At 35.5% G+C, this 16,841-nt stretch overlaps 1 protein-coding gene across 13 annotated transcripts in view; it reads right to left on the reverse strand.

Annotated features, from left to right (window-relative positions):
• The window catches only part of AKAP9 (A-kinase anchoring protein 9), a 172,350-nt gene that overhangs the window by 85,504 nt on the left and 70,005 nt on the right, over positions 1-16,841 (reverse strand). For 11 of the 13 annotated variants that reach the window (XR_012432694.1, XR_012432696.1, XR_012432695.1 and 8 more), the window contains 6 exons: positions 15,490-15,703; positions 14,132-14,211; positions 12,156-12,294; positions 11,327-11,412; positions 5,433-5,547; positions 4,776-4,974 (listed from right to left, as the gene is read on the reverse strand). Coding sequence is in view for 4 of the 13 variants with exons in the window: in XM_005550257.4 (XP_005550314.3) it covers positions 4,776-4,974; positions 5,433-5,547; positions 11,327-11,412; positions 12,156-12,294; positions 14,132-14,211; positions 15,490-15,703 (833 nt within the window). In the remaining 9 variants the exon portion in view is untranslated. Of the gene's footprint in view, positions 1-4,775; positions 4,975-5,432; positions 5,548-11,326; positions 11,413-12,155; positions 12,295-14,131; positions 14,212-15,489; positions 15,704-16,841 lie in introns of those variants that run through there. The other 2 variants (XR_012432698.1, XR_012432697.1) reach the window with 1 other exon arrangement.

Genomic DNA, 16,841 nt, shown 5'->3' on the forward strand with positions numbered 1-16,841 from the left:
CCAAAATCTATAACACACATAAAATGTGTACCGGGGTATGGGAGACAAAAATGAGTCAAGGGTTGTAGGTATTGTAACTTAAATCATATTTTTGACTAATATTTCCACTTAAAAGAACACAATTGAGTAGCAGTATTTTAACAGATGATCAACTGAATTTTATGTCATCTTACACTACAAATGTATGATATGGAACTATACATACTGACTTTTTTTTGGAGAGATGGGGACTCACTATATTACACAGGTTGATCTCAAACTCCTGGCCTCAAGTGATCCTCCCACCTCAGCCTCCAAATGTGCTGGGATTAGAGGCATGAGCCACTATGCTTGGCCAGTATTAACTTTTTTTAAAAGTTATCTAAGCTATATTAGTGACTTTTAAAAAGTTTGTAAAATCTCACTTTTATGAGAAACTTCTTTTAACATACATATGTATATTTGGATACACAAAGTTTGATTTTTTTCCTATGTGTCCACATCAAAAGTAACAACGTTTACCTCTAGTGGAACTCAGGAGCAGTGGTGGTACAGAGAAGAATCTTAATTTACAAATACTCACTTTTGGACTTTTTTGTTTAATTTTTTGGTATTCACATCTGTATTGTGTAGTTTTTACATGCATTCATTATTTAAAAAATTTTTTTTTCTTAAAATGCTTAACTTAGGTCATAAAAACTAAGATCAGTATTTAGGAACCATGGGAAAAAAATAAAAGGAGGAAATTATAATTTTCATTTCTGGCAAATACAATTTTCCACACCCATTTTCATGTACAACTATGTTGCTTTCTTAGTTCGACCCTCCTCTTGTCCACATACCTTTCTTTCTCGTATTCTTTTCTATCCTAAATTCCGTCCAAAACTGGGCAGATAAAAGTTGTCATCATCCCATTTCATAACTTATATAACTAAACCCCTAATGATGGCCATTTGATTGCTTCCAATTGTTCACCATTACAAACAATGCTATAATACAGATCTTCACAAATGTATCTTGGCACACTTCCATGGATGTTTCTATATGATAAAATCTTGTAAGTAATTGTTAAGCTTAATAGTTCATGTTTTAATTCAGGGCTATATTCCAAAAAGTTTTATTAATTTTATTATCATAATTGTATCATTTAAGTATTTTCTCAAAACTTCAGCAATCGGGGGTCATAACAATTGTAAAACTTTGCTAGAACATGTATGTCTTTATTTTTGAGAAGACATTTTCTTTCAAACATTATTGGCCATTTAGGTTTTTCCTGCTGTGAACTACCTTCTCATGTTCTATGACCATCCCATGCTTCTAAAAACTTGTTCTTCTTGTCTTTCTTCTCTGCCCTTTCCTGCTTCTTCTTTATTACTATTTTGTCTCTGTTTTCCTCACTGTCCCTTGTATATACTCCTCTGATTCTTGGCTTTATGTCTTGGATCTTATTTTCACAGCCTAGAAAATCCTCCTGATTATCTATCCAGCCACTATGATCTAAACTCCAAAAAGTACTACTTAGTCCACAATGACTTCATTCTTTAAGCTTTACAGTATTTGAAAGTGTTTACTCCAAACTGAAAAAATAGTCCGGCATAAACTTAATTCACTGCTCCCCTCTTGCAATTAAGCTCCTACTATCTGCAACCCCTGTTGAATTTCCTATTTATGTGATGTACTTTCATTTTCCATATTCCCTAGGCTCAAGCAACACAGAGTTATCTTTGTTTTTTCCCCTCTGCTTTGTTTCCAACATTCCTTCCATTGCAATGTCTTAATACTCATCCTTCATTTCCATTTTGCTGTTATTACTCTAATAGGCAGTATTACAGATGTGCAGTAAAAAATGCCACAAAGAGATGGGTTTAAATTCCAGCGTTTTAGTTATATCACTATGTTATATTCCCTAACCATTACCTTCAAAAATTATTGCAAGTAATTATTATTTCAGTGATTACACTGAAGTCCCTGGAAGGAAATAGCCACTTTACATAAACATCTAATTCTACCTCCAGGATATCTAGCTAAGGCTCTTTTCGGTTACTGTTTCATTTAATCCTCACAATCTTAAGGGTAATTATTATTATCCCTATTATTATTTAGAGATGTTTAAATAATCTGTCCAAGATCATATAGTCAGTAAAAGGTCAAATCAGGGTTAAATGCAGATCTGTCTGACTAAAACCCATGATCTTTCCAACATCAGTGTTTCTCTTAGACGTTTCTAGTATGAAACACCCAATATTTGTTAAAAGAATGACTCAATTATTTTTCTTAACCATTTCAAGTCTACCCACAGGGAACAGTATACTCTATTCAAAATGTGTTACAGTTGTGTCCAAAATATGTGATGCTATTTACAAAAAAATAATTTTGACTCATTACTATTAGTAAGAATGAGGATGGTGGTGAGTAAGACTCTTTTTGGTAGGGGTGCAGGGAGCAAATGAATGGTTTTGGTTCAAAGGCATTGTCAACACATTTCCACGGAGTATTACAGAAACTCTGAGAGAGGGTGGTGAGCTGGCAGAAGCCCAAATGCAGGAATAACAATGTAAGCCTACGTTTCCAGAAGCCTCTCTTTTCTTCATGCTTTGGAGAGAAAGCATCATTAATTAAAGGAAGATTACTTGAAATACTGACTGGTTATTAGAAAGTTCTTCCTAATCACCTATTTTGTTTCATATCAGAAAGCAGTGGTTTCCAAATGTCAATCTATGGGTTCCATGCCTCTGAATTATATTGTTAAAAACACAAATTTCCATATTCTATCTCAAAGTTATTGAGTATGACTCTCCAAATTATAATTCAGTGATCTTTCATTATAAGTATTAAAAAAATTATATTAAAGTTCAAAAACTTCCACTATTTCTGATGTACGGTCATGTTTAGAAACCACCAATCTCAAAGAAAATGGGAGCTTTATAAGGCTAAGCCAATACCAAGCAAACAATTCCAAAGCCCTATGTAGGTTCCAAATACAGAAGAGTAACGACCAGTTCCAAACAAGTAGACATTCAATTTTCATTCACTATCCAAAAAAACTGTGTTGAGGTTTTACTAGCAAGTGCCTATGAAGACAGTGCTAGAAGAGCAGAGCCAGCCAAAGTTACAATAAATCTCTGAGGGTTTTATAGAGCTAGTTATATATTATATCATACTTCCCAACTAAATTATAAACTGTTTATTCATTAAAAAAATAACTTATTGAGTACCTATTATGTGCAGAGAATTATCTTAGGTGTTTGGGACATATCACTGACCTAAATGGAAAAAGAGCCCCACCCTTATAAAGTTTAAAGTCTTTGACCAGAGACGAACAATAAACAAAATAAAAATGAATCCACCCCCTCCAAATTTACAGATATTTGGTGTTTTTATATATATATATATATATTTTTTTTTTTTTTTTTTTCAGGCAGAGTCTTGCTCTGTCACCCAGGCTGGAGTGTAGTGGTGCGAATTCAGCTCACCGCAACCTCCGCTTCCTAGGTTCAAGTGATTCTTATGCCTTAGCCTCCTGAGTAGCTGGGATTACAGGTGCATGCCACCATGCTTGGCTAATTTTTGTATTATTAATAGAGATGGAGTTTTGCCATATTGGCCAGGCCAGTCTCGAACTCCTAACCTCAGGTAATCTGCCTGCCTCCGCCTCTCAAAATGCTGGGATTACAGGCATGAGCCACCATAACCAGCCTAGTTATATAAGTAATATATACTATATAAAATGTGTATAATGTATACATATATATAAATGGACAATATTAAGTAATATAGAAAAAGTAAAGTAGGGAAATAGGAATCAGCGTTCTAGGCGACAATTTTAATTTACACAGAGTGATTAAGAAAAGCCTCATGAGAACATGACACTTGAATAATGATCCAAAGGAGGTGAGGGTGTTGGCCAGGCACATATCTGGAGGAAGACCATTCTAGGTAGAAGGAACAGCCAATGAGAATTCCCTAAAGCAGAAGCATACTGATAATGCTTGTTACTGGTGACAGCATCTTGGGGTCAGAAGACAGTGACAGACAAGTCAGTAGGAGATTAAAAGTCAGAAAAGTAATGGGTACTCATCATGTAGGACAGAAGAGCTTTGGAATGACATAATCTATTTTAAATTTTAAAAGCAAGATTCTGGCACCTGCTCTAACTGTGTTGAGAACAGACTTTAGGGAGGAGTTAGGGTAATCCAGGTGAGACAAAAGGATGGCAGAGACCAGCAAGGTTTTAAGGAGTGGTACAGTTTGGATATATTTTTGAAGGCAGAGAAAACAGGATGTCTTGATAGACTAGAAAAGAGGTATAAGAGAAAGAGGAGTAACGACAGATGGATATAACTGCAGAAGGAGCAAATTTTGAGAAGATCCAGAGTTCTACTTTGCACGTGGTTAATTTGAACATGAGACAAAGTGAAATCCTGCCATGACTGGAATGATCCTATCTTATATTCCTTAAGTATTCACCATATCAAAGTACCAAAGACTAGGTACAGAATAAACTGCAAATACATGCACACTGCCGATTTAATTAAGCAGATTAACAACAACCAACATCTTTATAATGTAAAAATTTAAGTAGAATTCCTATAATCTCTTTGATTTACATCAACATTTATTTCAGGCATTTCAAAGATATAGAATGATCTCCTGCTCTTCTTTCTTAAAAATGCTGCATCCTATCTCTTTTCAGCAACTTTGCTTAAGTTACTTTTTGTAAATAGCCATTCTAGATGATACTATAATTGTTACAAAGCTACAAATACTGTTGAATGAAGCTATAAGCAGATGAATACCTTGGCGGAACTGTGGACTCACTAACAGCTTGAAGCCTCTTCCGTAAATAGTGGATCTCTGCCTCATAGCTTTGTTCAGTTTCTTTCAATTGTTGCTGCAAAGAGGATATGAGGCTTTCTAATTCTTGAACTTGTTCTTCAAGTTGTTCAGTTTTTTCAAGATGTTGTAGAGAAGATAACTTGCTTTTATGATTGACATCTATGTTATATAAAGAGACAAAAAATGCACATTTCAACAGAAGTTTCTTAGTGAAATAGCACAATCACTGTGTACAGAAAATATTCTTTTTTGAAAGAGTATGTTTTAAGTGGTAATAACTCTGGTTTCAATTTAAACTCATTCTGATGAAAACAAGAAAATATAAATAGTACAATTCAAGATAATCTTTTTGATCCTCATGCTGCAGTACTCCTAAATCCAACATTTTATATCTTTAAAATTTAAAACAATTTACTATTACAGAACATAAGAAGTGAAAAAGGACCAAATAGATAAGTAACCCAAATCTTTCATTTTAAGGACGAAAACATTGAGATCAGAGAGGCTACAGTGAAATGCCCAACGTCACTATGTTAGCTCAAATTTTAAAGTAAAAAAGCAAATTACTCAATATTTGGTATAAAAACACCACATTGTGGTATATGATCAAAATTTACCACTGTCTTCCAAACTGGTCATCTGAGAATGGATTGATAAAAACTTTGTTTCCTCTTTTGGAAGGTTTTCTTCTCCAAATTCAAGTTTCATACCATCTGTTTGCTGTCCCCAAATCTATTGAAAACCACAGAATAAAAGCAGTAACATAAATACGTAATCCAGCAATTAGAAAGCTGTATTAAAGCAACTCTGCATTAAGATGCTTTTTTAAAACCACCCAAAATTGTGGCACTCTAATACAAGTGTTTTCCCTTCTAAGTTATTCCCTGTTCTCTTCTGTAACAGTAATTCATATTCCATACCTTTCACAGCACTGAAATTATGTTAGTAATGTTCTTTGATATCTAAAAGGAAGTTCATTTTACTACAAAAACAAGTGCTTCTGAGAATTTTGGTAGAAAGCTGATAACAATATTTATAGTATAACCTGGTCTTTGAAATTTCAATTTGTACATAATAAATTTTATATTACCAATACTTGATTAATACAGCTTATGTATCTCTAGATATGTCCTATGTACAACCAGGTAACTGACAAATGGTATGCTGCTCTGTACAGTAAACAAAAGAAAAGAAAAGAATGAAAATAGATAAATCTCAGCTCATTTCCTTAACTATTAAGAAGCAGCAAGCCTATAATCCAAGCACTTTGGGAAAGCGAGGTGGGTGGATCACCTGAGGTCAGGAGTTCAGGACCAGCCTGGTCAACATAGTGAAACTTCATCTTTACTAAAAATTGAAAAATTAGCCAGGTGTGGTGGCGCAAACCTGTAATCCCAGCTACTTGGGAGGCTAAGGAAGGTGAATTTCTTGAACCTGGGAAGGGGAGGTTGCAGTGAGCCAAGATTGAGTCATTGAACTCTAGCATGGGAGACAGAGCAAGACTCTGCCTCAAAAAAATAAGTAAATAAACAAATAAAATTAAGCAGCAATATGTCAGATACCTGTGTGTACTAATTTATTCATTCATCAAATACTTAATAATCAATGTGACCAGCACTGTGACAAGAGATAGTAAAAATATAAAATCCGTTTAAAAAATAACAATATATCTGCCTGCATGGAATTCATCAATCAGATGGGAAAATAAACAATTAGAGAACAGCTAAACTATAAAATTTGACTATAACTACAATGATAAAGAAGACTGATATGGATCTGAATAATTATGGAAGTCAATTTTGATTTAGGCTCATATATTTTTGGCAATGATTTGGGAAGGCTCTAAGGAAGAAAGAGTAAGAAAATTTATGAAAGAATGACATATGCCATAATTGACAATGATCTTCTTGAGAAGAGTTTAATTTGGATACGGAGGGGGAAATAAAGCTAGTTAAATAAGATAGATCCAAATTACGTAAGACTTTAAAAGCAAGGGGAAAGAGTTTGGACTTGCAAGACCAGATGAACAAAGGATACTGTAGAAGCAGGTGAGCAAAAGAAAAAAAGCTATTTGCCAAGAAGGCTGTTTTAACTGTCCACTACTCTTATAAATCCTCTAACCAACTCCTACCCCATGAGTACGTTTCAACAGAGATCTTACCTCTTAGTTCCCAGGGAAAATAAAGATCATCGGGTAAATTACTAAGTTTCTAGTCCAACCTTTCTAACTCATTCAGCAAACATTTATTAAGCCTTTACTGTATGCTAACACTGTGATAAGAGGAGGAAACAAAAATAAACAGAAGATTCCCTGATTCCAAAGGGTTTAGAATAATAGTGAAAGAGGCAGAATGGTAAACAAACAATTATATAATATGAAAAGTAATGTGATACAAATGCAAATGCGTATAAGAAGCTATAGGAACATGGAGGAAGGACAGAAGGGTAATCAAGTATTTAAAGTAACAAAAAAAGGCCAGGCGCGGTGGCTCATGCCTGTAATCCCAGCACTTTGGGAGGCCAAGGCGGGTGGATCACGAGGTCAGGAGATCAAGACCATCCTGGCTAACATGGTGAAACCCCGTCTATACTAAAAATACAAAAAAATTAGCTGGGCATGGTGGTGGGCGCCTGTAGTCCCAGCTACTGGGGAGGCTGAGGCAGGAGAATGGCGTGAACCTGGGAGGCGGAGCTTGCAGTGAGCCTAGATCGCGCCACTGCACTCTGGCCTGGGCGACAGAGGGAGACTCCATCTCAAAAAAAATAAAAAATAAAAAAAAATAAAGTAACGAAAAAAGAGAAGCATGATAAGCAAGGCCTGTACTGTTGCTAAGGAAACAGAGGAATAAACGCCTAAGCCTAGGAAGATAGGTAAAGCAGATGACACAGAGGGAGTAAACATTTGAACCAACTGGAACAAGCGGGAACAAACCAAAAAGGCTGGGAGGGGATGGGCAGTATTATGCAGAAAGGGCAGCATGCAAAAAAGCCCAGGGTGCATTTGGGAAACTAAGTATTTCAGTATGGCTGAAATGAGGAGGAAGATTAGAAGATGAAGCCAAAAAGTTAGGCAGTGATGTATTGCAGTGCTGATCCTGATCCCAAAGTAACTCTGAAATGCCTCTCTAATTGCAGCTAATTTACAGAATTCAAATATGATATCTTCTTATTACCCCTTGTGCAGAAAAGACATCTACCTGTTTGCTATATTCATCTACCTGTTAAGCAAACGTATTTACTTACATTTCTTTTCTTTTCTCTTTTTTTTTTTTGAGATGGAGTCTCACTCTGTTGCCCAGGCTGGAGTGCAGCCGCGCAGTCTTGGCTCACTGCAACCTCCACCTTCTGGTTTCAAGCGATTCTCCTGTGTCAGCCTCCCAAGTAGCTGGGATTATAGGCACATGTCACCACACCCAGCTAATTATTTTTGTGTCTTTTTTAGTAGAGATGGGGTTTCACCATGTTGGCCAGGCTGGTCTCCAACTCCTGACCTCAGGTGATTGGCCCACCTTGGCCTCCTAAAGTGCTGGGATTGCAGGTATGAGCCACCATGCTCGGCCTTACATTTCTCTTCTAAACACCTACTAGAATGTTGCCATGGAAAATTATTTTATGTATGTGTGTGTGTGTGTGTATATATATATATGTGTAAAATAGTATATATGTATATGACATTCCTTAAACTAGTTCATAAATCCCATTAATTTATACATTTCTTCAGTCTGGTGACTTCATTACTTTATTCCCAGTACATAGAACAACCTGGCATTTAATTAGCAAATAATAAATATTGGCTGTCCAGTCTGTCCTCAGATCTAAGGAATAAATAAATAAATACATAAGTAAGTAGGCTGGGTGCGGTGGCTCACGTCTGTAATCTTAGCACTTTGGGAGGCCAAGGCAGGCAGATCATGAGGTTAAGAGTTCGAAACCAGCCTGGCCAACATGGTGAAAGCCTCTCTCTACTAAGAATACAAAAATTAGCTGGGTGTGGTGCAGCTTGCCTGTAATTCCAGCTACTCAGGAGGCTGAGGCAGGAGAATCGCTTGAACCTGGGAGGCGGAGGTTGCAGTGAGCCGAGATCGTGCCACTGTACTCCAGCCTGCGAGACAGAGCAAGACTCTGTCTCAGAGAAAAAAAAAAAAAAAAAGTACAGTAAAATAAAAATAAAAATAAAAATTGACTGGATAACTGAATGAGAACAAAGTATAAGTTTTTCTTTCATATTCTTTATACTCCCTTCAGTGTATATATCAGTATGGTAGAAGACCAGGAGTGAAAAGAGAAGATTATGTAAGACAAATCCCCAAGTTTCTGGTTGAATGTTGTTCCTTGAAACTGAGACGAGAGAAGCTGGTTTAAGCAGCAGAAGTTAATAAATTCATATTTCAATATGCTGATTGAAACATACCTACAAGAGTTTTGAGTAGAGATAACTGATGAGATATATGACTCTGCAGCTCAGAAGGACTGACCTAAACATAGAGATCTAGAAGCAATGAAAGGAGATGAAAAAAGCATTCAGATTAAGAGGATCAAATAAAGATCCCTGGTAAAATAGACAGGGTAGCTAAAGTCCAAAATGGAGGCTTGAAAAGCTACAGAAGCTAAGGGAAGAAAACATTATCAGAAAGCAGCAAATACTACAGTCGAGAAATAATAGATTAAAGTAAAAAGAAAACTAGTTCAAGATAGTACACTGAGCATGTGTTTATATCTGAGGTTACAAAGTGAAGGCTTGAACTTTAAATCCAGTCTATACTTTTATAGTGCTCTTTTGGGGACAAAACAGTTTTTGTTGTTGTCTGGCTGCTTTCTGTTTCCCAACCTTAAAATAGAATCCGTTTATTTTTGAATATTTCTGTGTGTGTGTGTGTGTGTGTGTGTTATATTTTCAGAGATGAGGTCTTAAGCTCTGTTGCCCAGGCAGGAGTGCAGTGGCACAATCATAGCTCATGCAGCCGCAAACTCCTAGGTTCAAGTGATCCTCCCACCTCAGCTTCTCAAGTAGCAGGGAGGACAGGTATGTGCCACCATGCCTGGTTTATATTTCCTAATATTTTTATTTTTATTTTTATTATTTTTTTTTTTTGAGACGGAGTCTCGCTCTGTCGCCCAGGCTGGGGTGCAGTGGCCGGATCTCAGCTCACTGCAAGCTCCGCCTCCCTGGTTCACGCCATTCTCCTGCCTCAGCCTCCCGAGTAGCTGAGACTACAGGCGCCCGCCACCTCGCCCAGCTAGTTTTTTGTATTTTTTAGTAGAGATGGGGTTTCACCATGTTAGCCAGGATGGTCTCGATCTCCTGACCTCGTGATCCGCCCGTCTTGGCCTCCCAAAGTGCTGGGATTACAGGCGTGAGCCACCGCGCCCGGCCACCTAATATTTTTAAAAGAAAAAAAACCATATAAAATTAATAGATTAAAAGTACTAGCAACACTGGGCCCTGATTCCTACTTAATGGCAACAAGATGCATAAGCTGGGCAGCTGCACCCCTTTTGGATGAGGCATGTTTTCTCCAGGTTTCACTTGCCCTTGGCCTTCTTCATTTATTTTATTAACTAAATTAATGTAGGCATTTACATTTGTGATTAGTGACGCAAACCTCTTCCCTTTTGATTACGCAATTAAAATGATAGTAAAGAATATTTAAAAGGCATAAATCCATAATGAACAAGAAAATGAGATGAAACCAAAATAGATTCTACTCATATAAATCTACTGGAGTAGGTTTATAGATTTTTGGAAAGGCTAGATAAGGTTGTACTTAATTGCACAGAAACAGAGTGGGGAAGAAGAAACAGGAGGGAAAGAAAGAAGGGCAGAGAGATGGAGAGGAAGAATTTCAGCCAAAACATAACTCATCAACATTATAACTTTCACTATCAATTAAATCTTTCAAATCTGCCTAAACATTTTAATAATTAACTGAACATCAAAAAGCACCCCCCAAAAATACACATAGACATCTTTCTGGATTTCTTTCTACATGAGAATTACATTTATCCTTGCCAATATATGCCTTACGTTGTTCTACTGATAGAGTTAATAAATTACACTGTGCCATGATAGAAAACTATCTTACCTAGTTTTCTATAGACGTTTTTAAAAATTGCTTGAACATAAAATTGACATATATAATGCTGTGTGAAACTAATTAGCTATGTACTAAGCAACTAAACTCATTACCAATTTCTCTAAAACAGAAGGCCCACTGCTTTATGTTATAAGTAAAATTAAATGCAATTGTTTCACACAGTTTACCAGTTGATACATTATATATATTTTAAATTATCATAACTTTAAAAACTCTCTAAAGGGGTTATTATTTGACTTGCAGAAATTCTTTTAGCTTACCAATATAAATTATCTACTACAAATATATATCGCTTTTCCCAATCTCCTTTTTCACATTCTCTTATTTTAGAAATTCTTGGTTGATAAAAGCAGCTTATAAAAAGGCAGGTAATACAATAAATGCAAATATTACAATACATTTTCCATTTCACAGACCTTGCTTAGTCGTGTTTGAAGTACCAAGAGTTTGTGGTATTCTTCTGTTACTTTGTTGAGAAGAGTGTGCATATTTTCTTGAAAGTCTGGATGGTAAACAATTATAATAATTTCACTTCACAGTAAAAGTCTGCATCTTCCAATAAATATTATTCACCTATTTATAACTTAAAAAAATTGCCTGCTAGAAGTAAACCTCAGATATTTAGTAACTAAAAATTGAAATGTCATTCATGTGAAATGCCTGCTACGAAGATAACCTGAAAATTTCATATTAAAATATGTTAATTTCTTTTGGTAGTCATTAATTTATACACATTTTGTTCATTATCTATACAAATGGACAGGGCTAGGAAACATTTTATCTGTGAAAGAACATCAAAAAAGTGTGAGGTTACTATTTGCTAAAACAAACTAATAGCAGATCTATATTAAGAAAGATACTAATATATTTCTTATTTCTTAATGTTAATCTTACTCATTTTAAAGCAAAAACCATTGATATGAACTTATTCAATAAATACAATAACGTTTAAAAATTTGGATCTATGGTATAAAAAGTTAAAAGAAAGAATTAGGATAAGGAAAAAGAGTAGAGAGAGAGAGGATAGACAATAGTGGACAGCTCCAATTATCTTCATATCACCATTATCGCACTACAAAAATTTTAAATGTATATTAAATATAAGATTTCATGAACGTGAAAGGAGGATAAGATGTTAAGATGATAAACAACTTGGCTGGGTGATTAAATCATAATAAAAAGTAAAGATCTGTCATCAATTAAGAGGATTAAATACTGTTTAATAGTATGGTAAGCTTTTATTACCTTGAACTTCATATCTATAATCTTGTAATTCTGAATCTTCATTTTCAGAAGTGTAATCACCAGAATTCTCCCTATCTTCTGCATTTACTTCACATTTTAAAGCAGGAGTATAATATTCACCAAGGACACTGCATAAAGTCTGTCAACAACAAAATTGGGTATTTTAAGGAATTTAAATTTTGATTTCTACTTCTAAAGATCATTAAACATTATTCTCCTTGATGTAAGGCAGTCAAAATGGCACATAAAAATAATTAAGAAAACCTTCTCTCCATACCCTTATCAATCTGCAAAAGAAACAAGTCTAAATTTCTCTGTCTCTCTGGCATGAAATCTTCTTATATCAGGAAGATAATAATCTTCATTGCAAAAAACCATAATTTTTTTTGCTTCCTTATAATAATAGAATTTATCTTATACTTTAATCAACTACTTCCTAGCTTGGATCCTATTTCTGATGTTATCTCTGTAATCTCAAATACCTTTGAAAAAACACCACAGGACAAGGATGGAAGTTCAGAAATGCTGATCAGAAAGAAATCTATAAATTCTAAAGAAATTATATCAAGCAAGAGAATTACATTCATATACTTAAGATAATATTCATAACACATGAGGCCAGGCGTAGTGGCTCACGCCTGTAATCCCAGCACTTTGGGAGGTCGAGGCAGGTGGATCACCTGAGGTCAGGAGTTTGAGACCAGCCTGGCCAACATGGCAAAACCTCATCTCTACTAAAAATACAAAAACTAGCCGGGCGTGGTGGCCTGCATCTGTCATCCCAGCTACTCGGTAGATGAGGCACAAGAATAGCTTGAACCTGGGAGGCAGAGGTCGCAGTGAACGGAGACTGTGCCACTGCACTCCAGCCTGGGCGACAGAGCAAGACTCTCTGTCTCAAATAAAAAAAGAAAAACAAAAAAGATTCCTAACACACGAGAATAGTTTTATGTAATTTATATACACACACAAAAATTGAAAATATGTGACCCATTGTTTTGGTTCTTCTCCTGGGCAACAGACAATTCTATCATCATTTAAAACAATACATGCCCCATAATCATTTGATAAGCTTTCAAATAACTTTTACCTTTGTTCCTCATATAACTAAAAAATTACCACCACCAACTTCTAGACTTAAAAATCAAATTGTTCACTGCTATTTCTTCAGATTTCTTGAGATTTGCTTAAACTATACTGTCAATTAATAATTAAGTTTATTAAATTTTCAGCATAGCCCCTAAGATGCAGTTTTTTCACATTAGAGTTGATTTTAGAAACCGTAAACAATCACCCAATTTACAGACAAAGAAACTGGGACCCAGAAAGATAGGTGCCATCTTAGTGTTTTGGCTCACTCTACACAGTCTCCCAGGATGTCTCCATCTTGTCCTTGTAACTCATCTATGGCAACACCAACAATTACTGTCTGTTCTACAGGTGAGATAATTTACCAGAATTTCTTTTGTTTCAAACAGATTATCAGGAAAAATTTTAATGCTCATTTTAACTTAAAAACTCAGGAATACTTTCTAAGTACAGTTCTGAAGTAAGGTAGTGGAGAAAACTAGGCTGGGTGATCATCAAATTAGTAGCAACTTATAATTTAGCACTCCTTGTGTAAAAGTACTTTTTATTTATTTTTTAAAATCTATTATTATTTTCTTTTTTTTGAGACAGAGTCCCACTCTGTCACCCAGGCTGGAGTGCAGCAGCATGATCTCCACTCATCAATGCAACCTCTGCCTTTCAAGCCCAAGCGATTCCAATGCCTCAGTCTCCCCAGTAACTGGGACTATAGGCACACATCACCACGCCGGACTCATTTTTGTATTTTTTGGTAGAGACCAGGTTTCACCATGTTGGCAGGGCTGGTCTCGAACTCAAGTGATCCGCCCACCTCAGCCTCCCAAAGTGCTGGGATTACAAGTGTCAGCCACCACACCTGGCCATAAAAGTACTTTTAAACATCTTACCTGTAAAAAATAAGAACATTCTTCAGACACTGCCTTTCGAAGTTTTCCAATGAGCAGATGTAAAGGCTTTCCTTCATCACCTAATAGAACAGATAATGGATTAAGAGATTCAATTTACATACTTAAGAACTATGATAATATTTAACTTATGTTTCAACTGGAAACTCCCCTGCAATAAGAATCATTTTAAATTCTTTATTTCTTTGAGTTATTTTCCATTGCTCAACATTGTCTCAGAAAATTTGTGAGATTTTCCACTTCTATCCACAAAATGGTACAAAGCAGTGACTTCTTTTTACTAAAACCCAACATAAAAAAACGCATCATATATCATAACCTATTACATACATCTATGTAAAACTGAAATAAAAATCTCAGAAATCAATATTTATTCTTCTACTATAGTGCCATGTACTCCAATGTTTTCTGTTCTACTCTACTTTGTTTTTTTTTTTAAATGTTGATCATTACTCACTAAACTGACTTCACCACCCATTAATGGACCTATTAATTAGCCTCTAGTTTGAAAAACACTAACCTGTTTGAAGAGGACATCAATAAAAATATTACATGCTTAAAATCTTATTATATTAAAACCCAAAGCACTCTTGAATTTTAAAAGTTTGTACTCTTATTTAAGCCATTCTCAAATTTCTACTTTTGAATGCAAACTTCTTTTCCATCCTCATTAACATTTAGTTAATACTTACTGTTTATGGAAACGATAGCCTTAGTTGCTTACCTGGTGTTCTAATCACTAATCTCACCTCCTCCAACTCACCCCAGTGGTGTCATCATAAAATAAAAACCATATTGTGTTACTCTATTTAAAACCCTGTAGTAGGTCTTATCACCAACAGCATAAGGCTTATACATGCTTCTTTCAGAACAAAACTTTTTCTAATCAAGCTCTTGCCAATCTCTCCAGCTATAACCCCAACTACTTTCTCACACACCTTGAACTCTCAATTTTTCAAAATGGGTGTACCTTTACACCTCAATTCTAAGGACTCCAGAACCTCCCTTAAAATTCCAACCCCACTACTCTGTCTCCCACCTCACCCTACTCATCCTGCCAGGAAGCACTAGATATTTCTCCTTTCTCCTCCCATTCTTTCTATTCGTTCTTCTGCTGGATAAATTGTTTATTTTATATATACTTTCTCAGTGGATTGTGACTTCCTATTGGAGAATGATTTCAGCTTTCTCAAGCACTTAAATGAATGCCTAGTGATTATATCAACAACTGGAAATCACCTTCCTCTGTGGGTTCTATGACAAGGAAAAAATTATAGAATGGCGGGCTCTATCCAATACTTATTTGGATCATGGTACTTATAAGTCAGAAACCATTTTACCTGTTTCTTGAGTTTTCGTATTCTGTAGCTCTAACTGGTGTATTTTCTGAAGTTCCTTGATCTTTTCCTCTTGAGCAGAAATAAGCTCCTCTTTAAGACTGCAAAGAGCTTTATCTTTTTCATTTTCCATATATTCACGGACCTGATCCACATGAGTTGAATAAACCAGAGAGAGGCAAATGCGTTGGGCTTCCATCTGTAGCCTTAAATCATTCTTAAAGTAAACATATGTAAACATTATAATATTTTTAAATGACAAATCAAATAATTCAACTCCTATTTTTTGCATATACTGACTACAAGAGTTTAAAAATTCATAAGAGAACTGAAGTCTAATTTTTTTTTCTGTCTTCATTCTGTTGCATTGATCTACTTTTCTATTTCAAGGAAAGTAGCACAATGTTTTCATTGCCTCTGTTTTATACTAAATTGTGATATTTTTGGTATAGCTGGCATGACTCATCTTTAATTTTTTGTTCTAAAATATTTTAAATGTACAGAAATGGAAATAATGAAGTAACCAACATTTATGTACTCACACCCCAAATTAATAAATGCTTTTTTTTTTTTTTTTTTTTTTTTGGAGACAGGGTCTTATTCTGTCACCCAGGCTAGAGTACAGTGGTGCAGTCATGGCTCACTGCAGCCTTGACCTCCTGGGTTCAAGCGCTCCTCCTACCTCAGCCTCCCAAGTAGTTAGGACTACTGGTGCATGCCACCATGTCCAGCTAACTTTCTATTTTTAGGTAAAGATGGGGTCTCACTCTGTTGCCCAGGCTGGCCTGAAACTCCTGGGCTCAAGCCATCCTTCCAAAGTGCTGAGATTACAGGCATGAGCTACTGCACCCCCCCTACTACTTGTTTTTATTCACTGTTATATCACCAGGGAATAAAACTGTGTAGAATGCAGCAGAGGCTCACTAAGTATTATTAAATAAAAGTTGACTTGTAGGGTCTCTTTCCTATATACTAAAATTTCACAAGGATCTCAATGAGTTTCGGGCTTTCCATTATGCTCCACTGATCTATTTGTCCATTCTAGCATCAAACCATACTGTCTATCATGATTTTGTAGTAAATCTTGTTATCAGATGCAATACATTTTTCTAGGACTCTATTGATTATTCTTGAGTATTTACTTGTCTGTATCAATTTTACAATCAGTTTTTCAAGATCCATGAAAAATTTCCTTGTAATTATAACTGGAAATACACTGAATACAGAGATTAATTTGGAGAGAACTGACATTTTTCTTTACATCTTTCCACTATGAATATGGTACATATTGCCATATAGTGAGATATTTACATGCTTCAGTGTTTTATAATTTTCTTGACAAAAGTTCAAAACAT

Source organism: Macaca fascicularis, chromosome 3 (genome assembly GCF_037993035.2).
Source record: "Macaca fascicularis isolate 582-1 chromosome 3, T2T-MFA8v1.1".
Classification (NCBI taxonomy): Eukaryota; Metazoa; Chordata; class Mammalia; order Primates; family Cercopithecidae; genus Macaca; species Macaca fascicularis.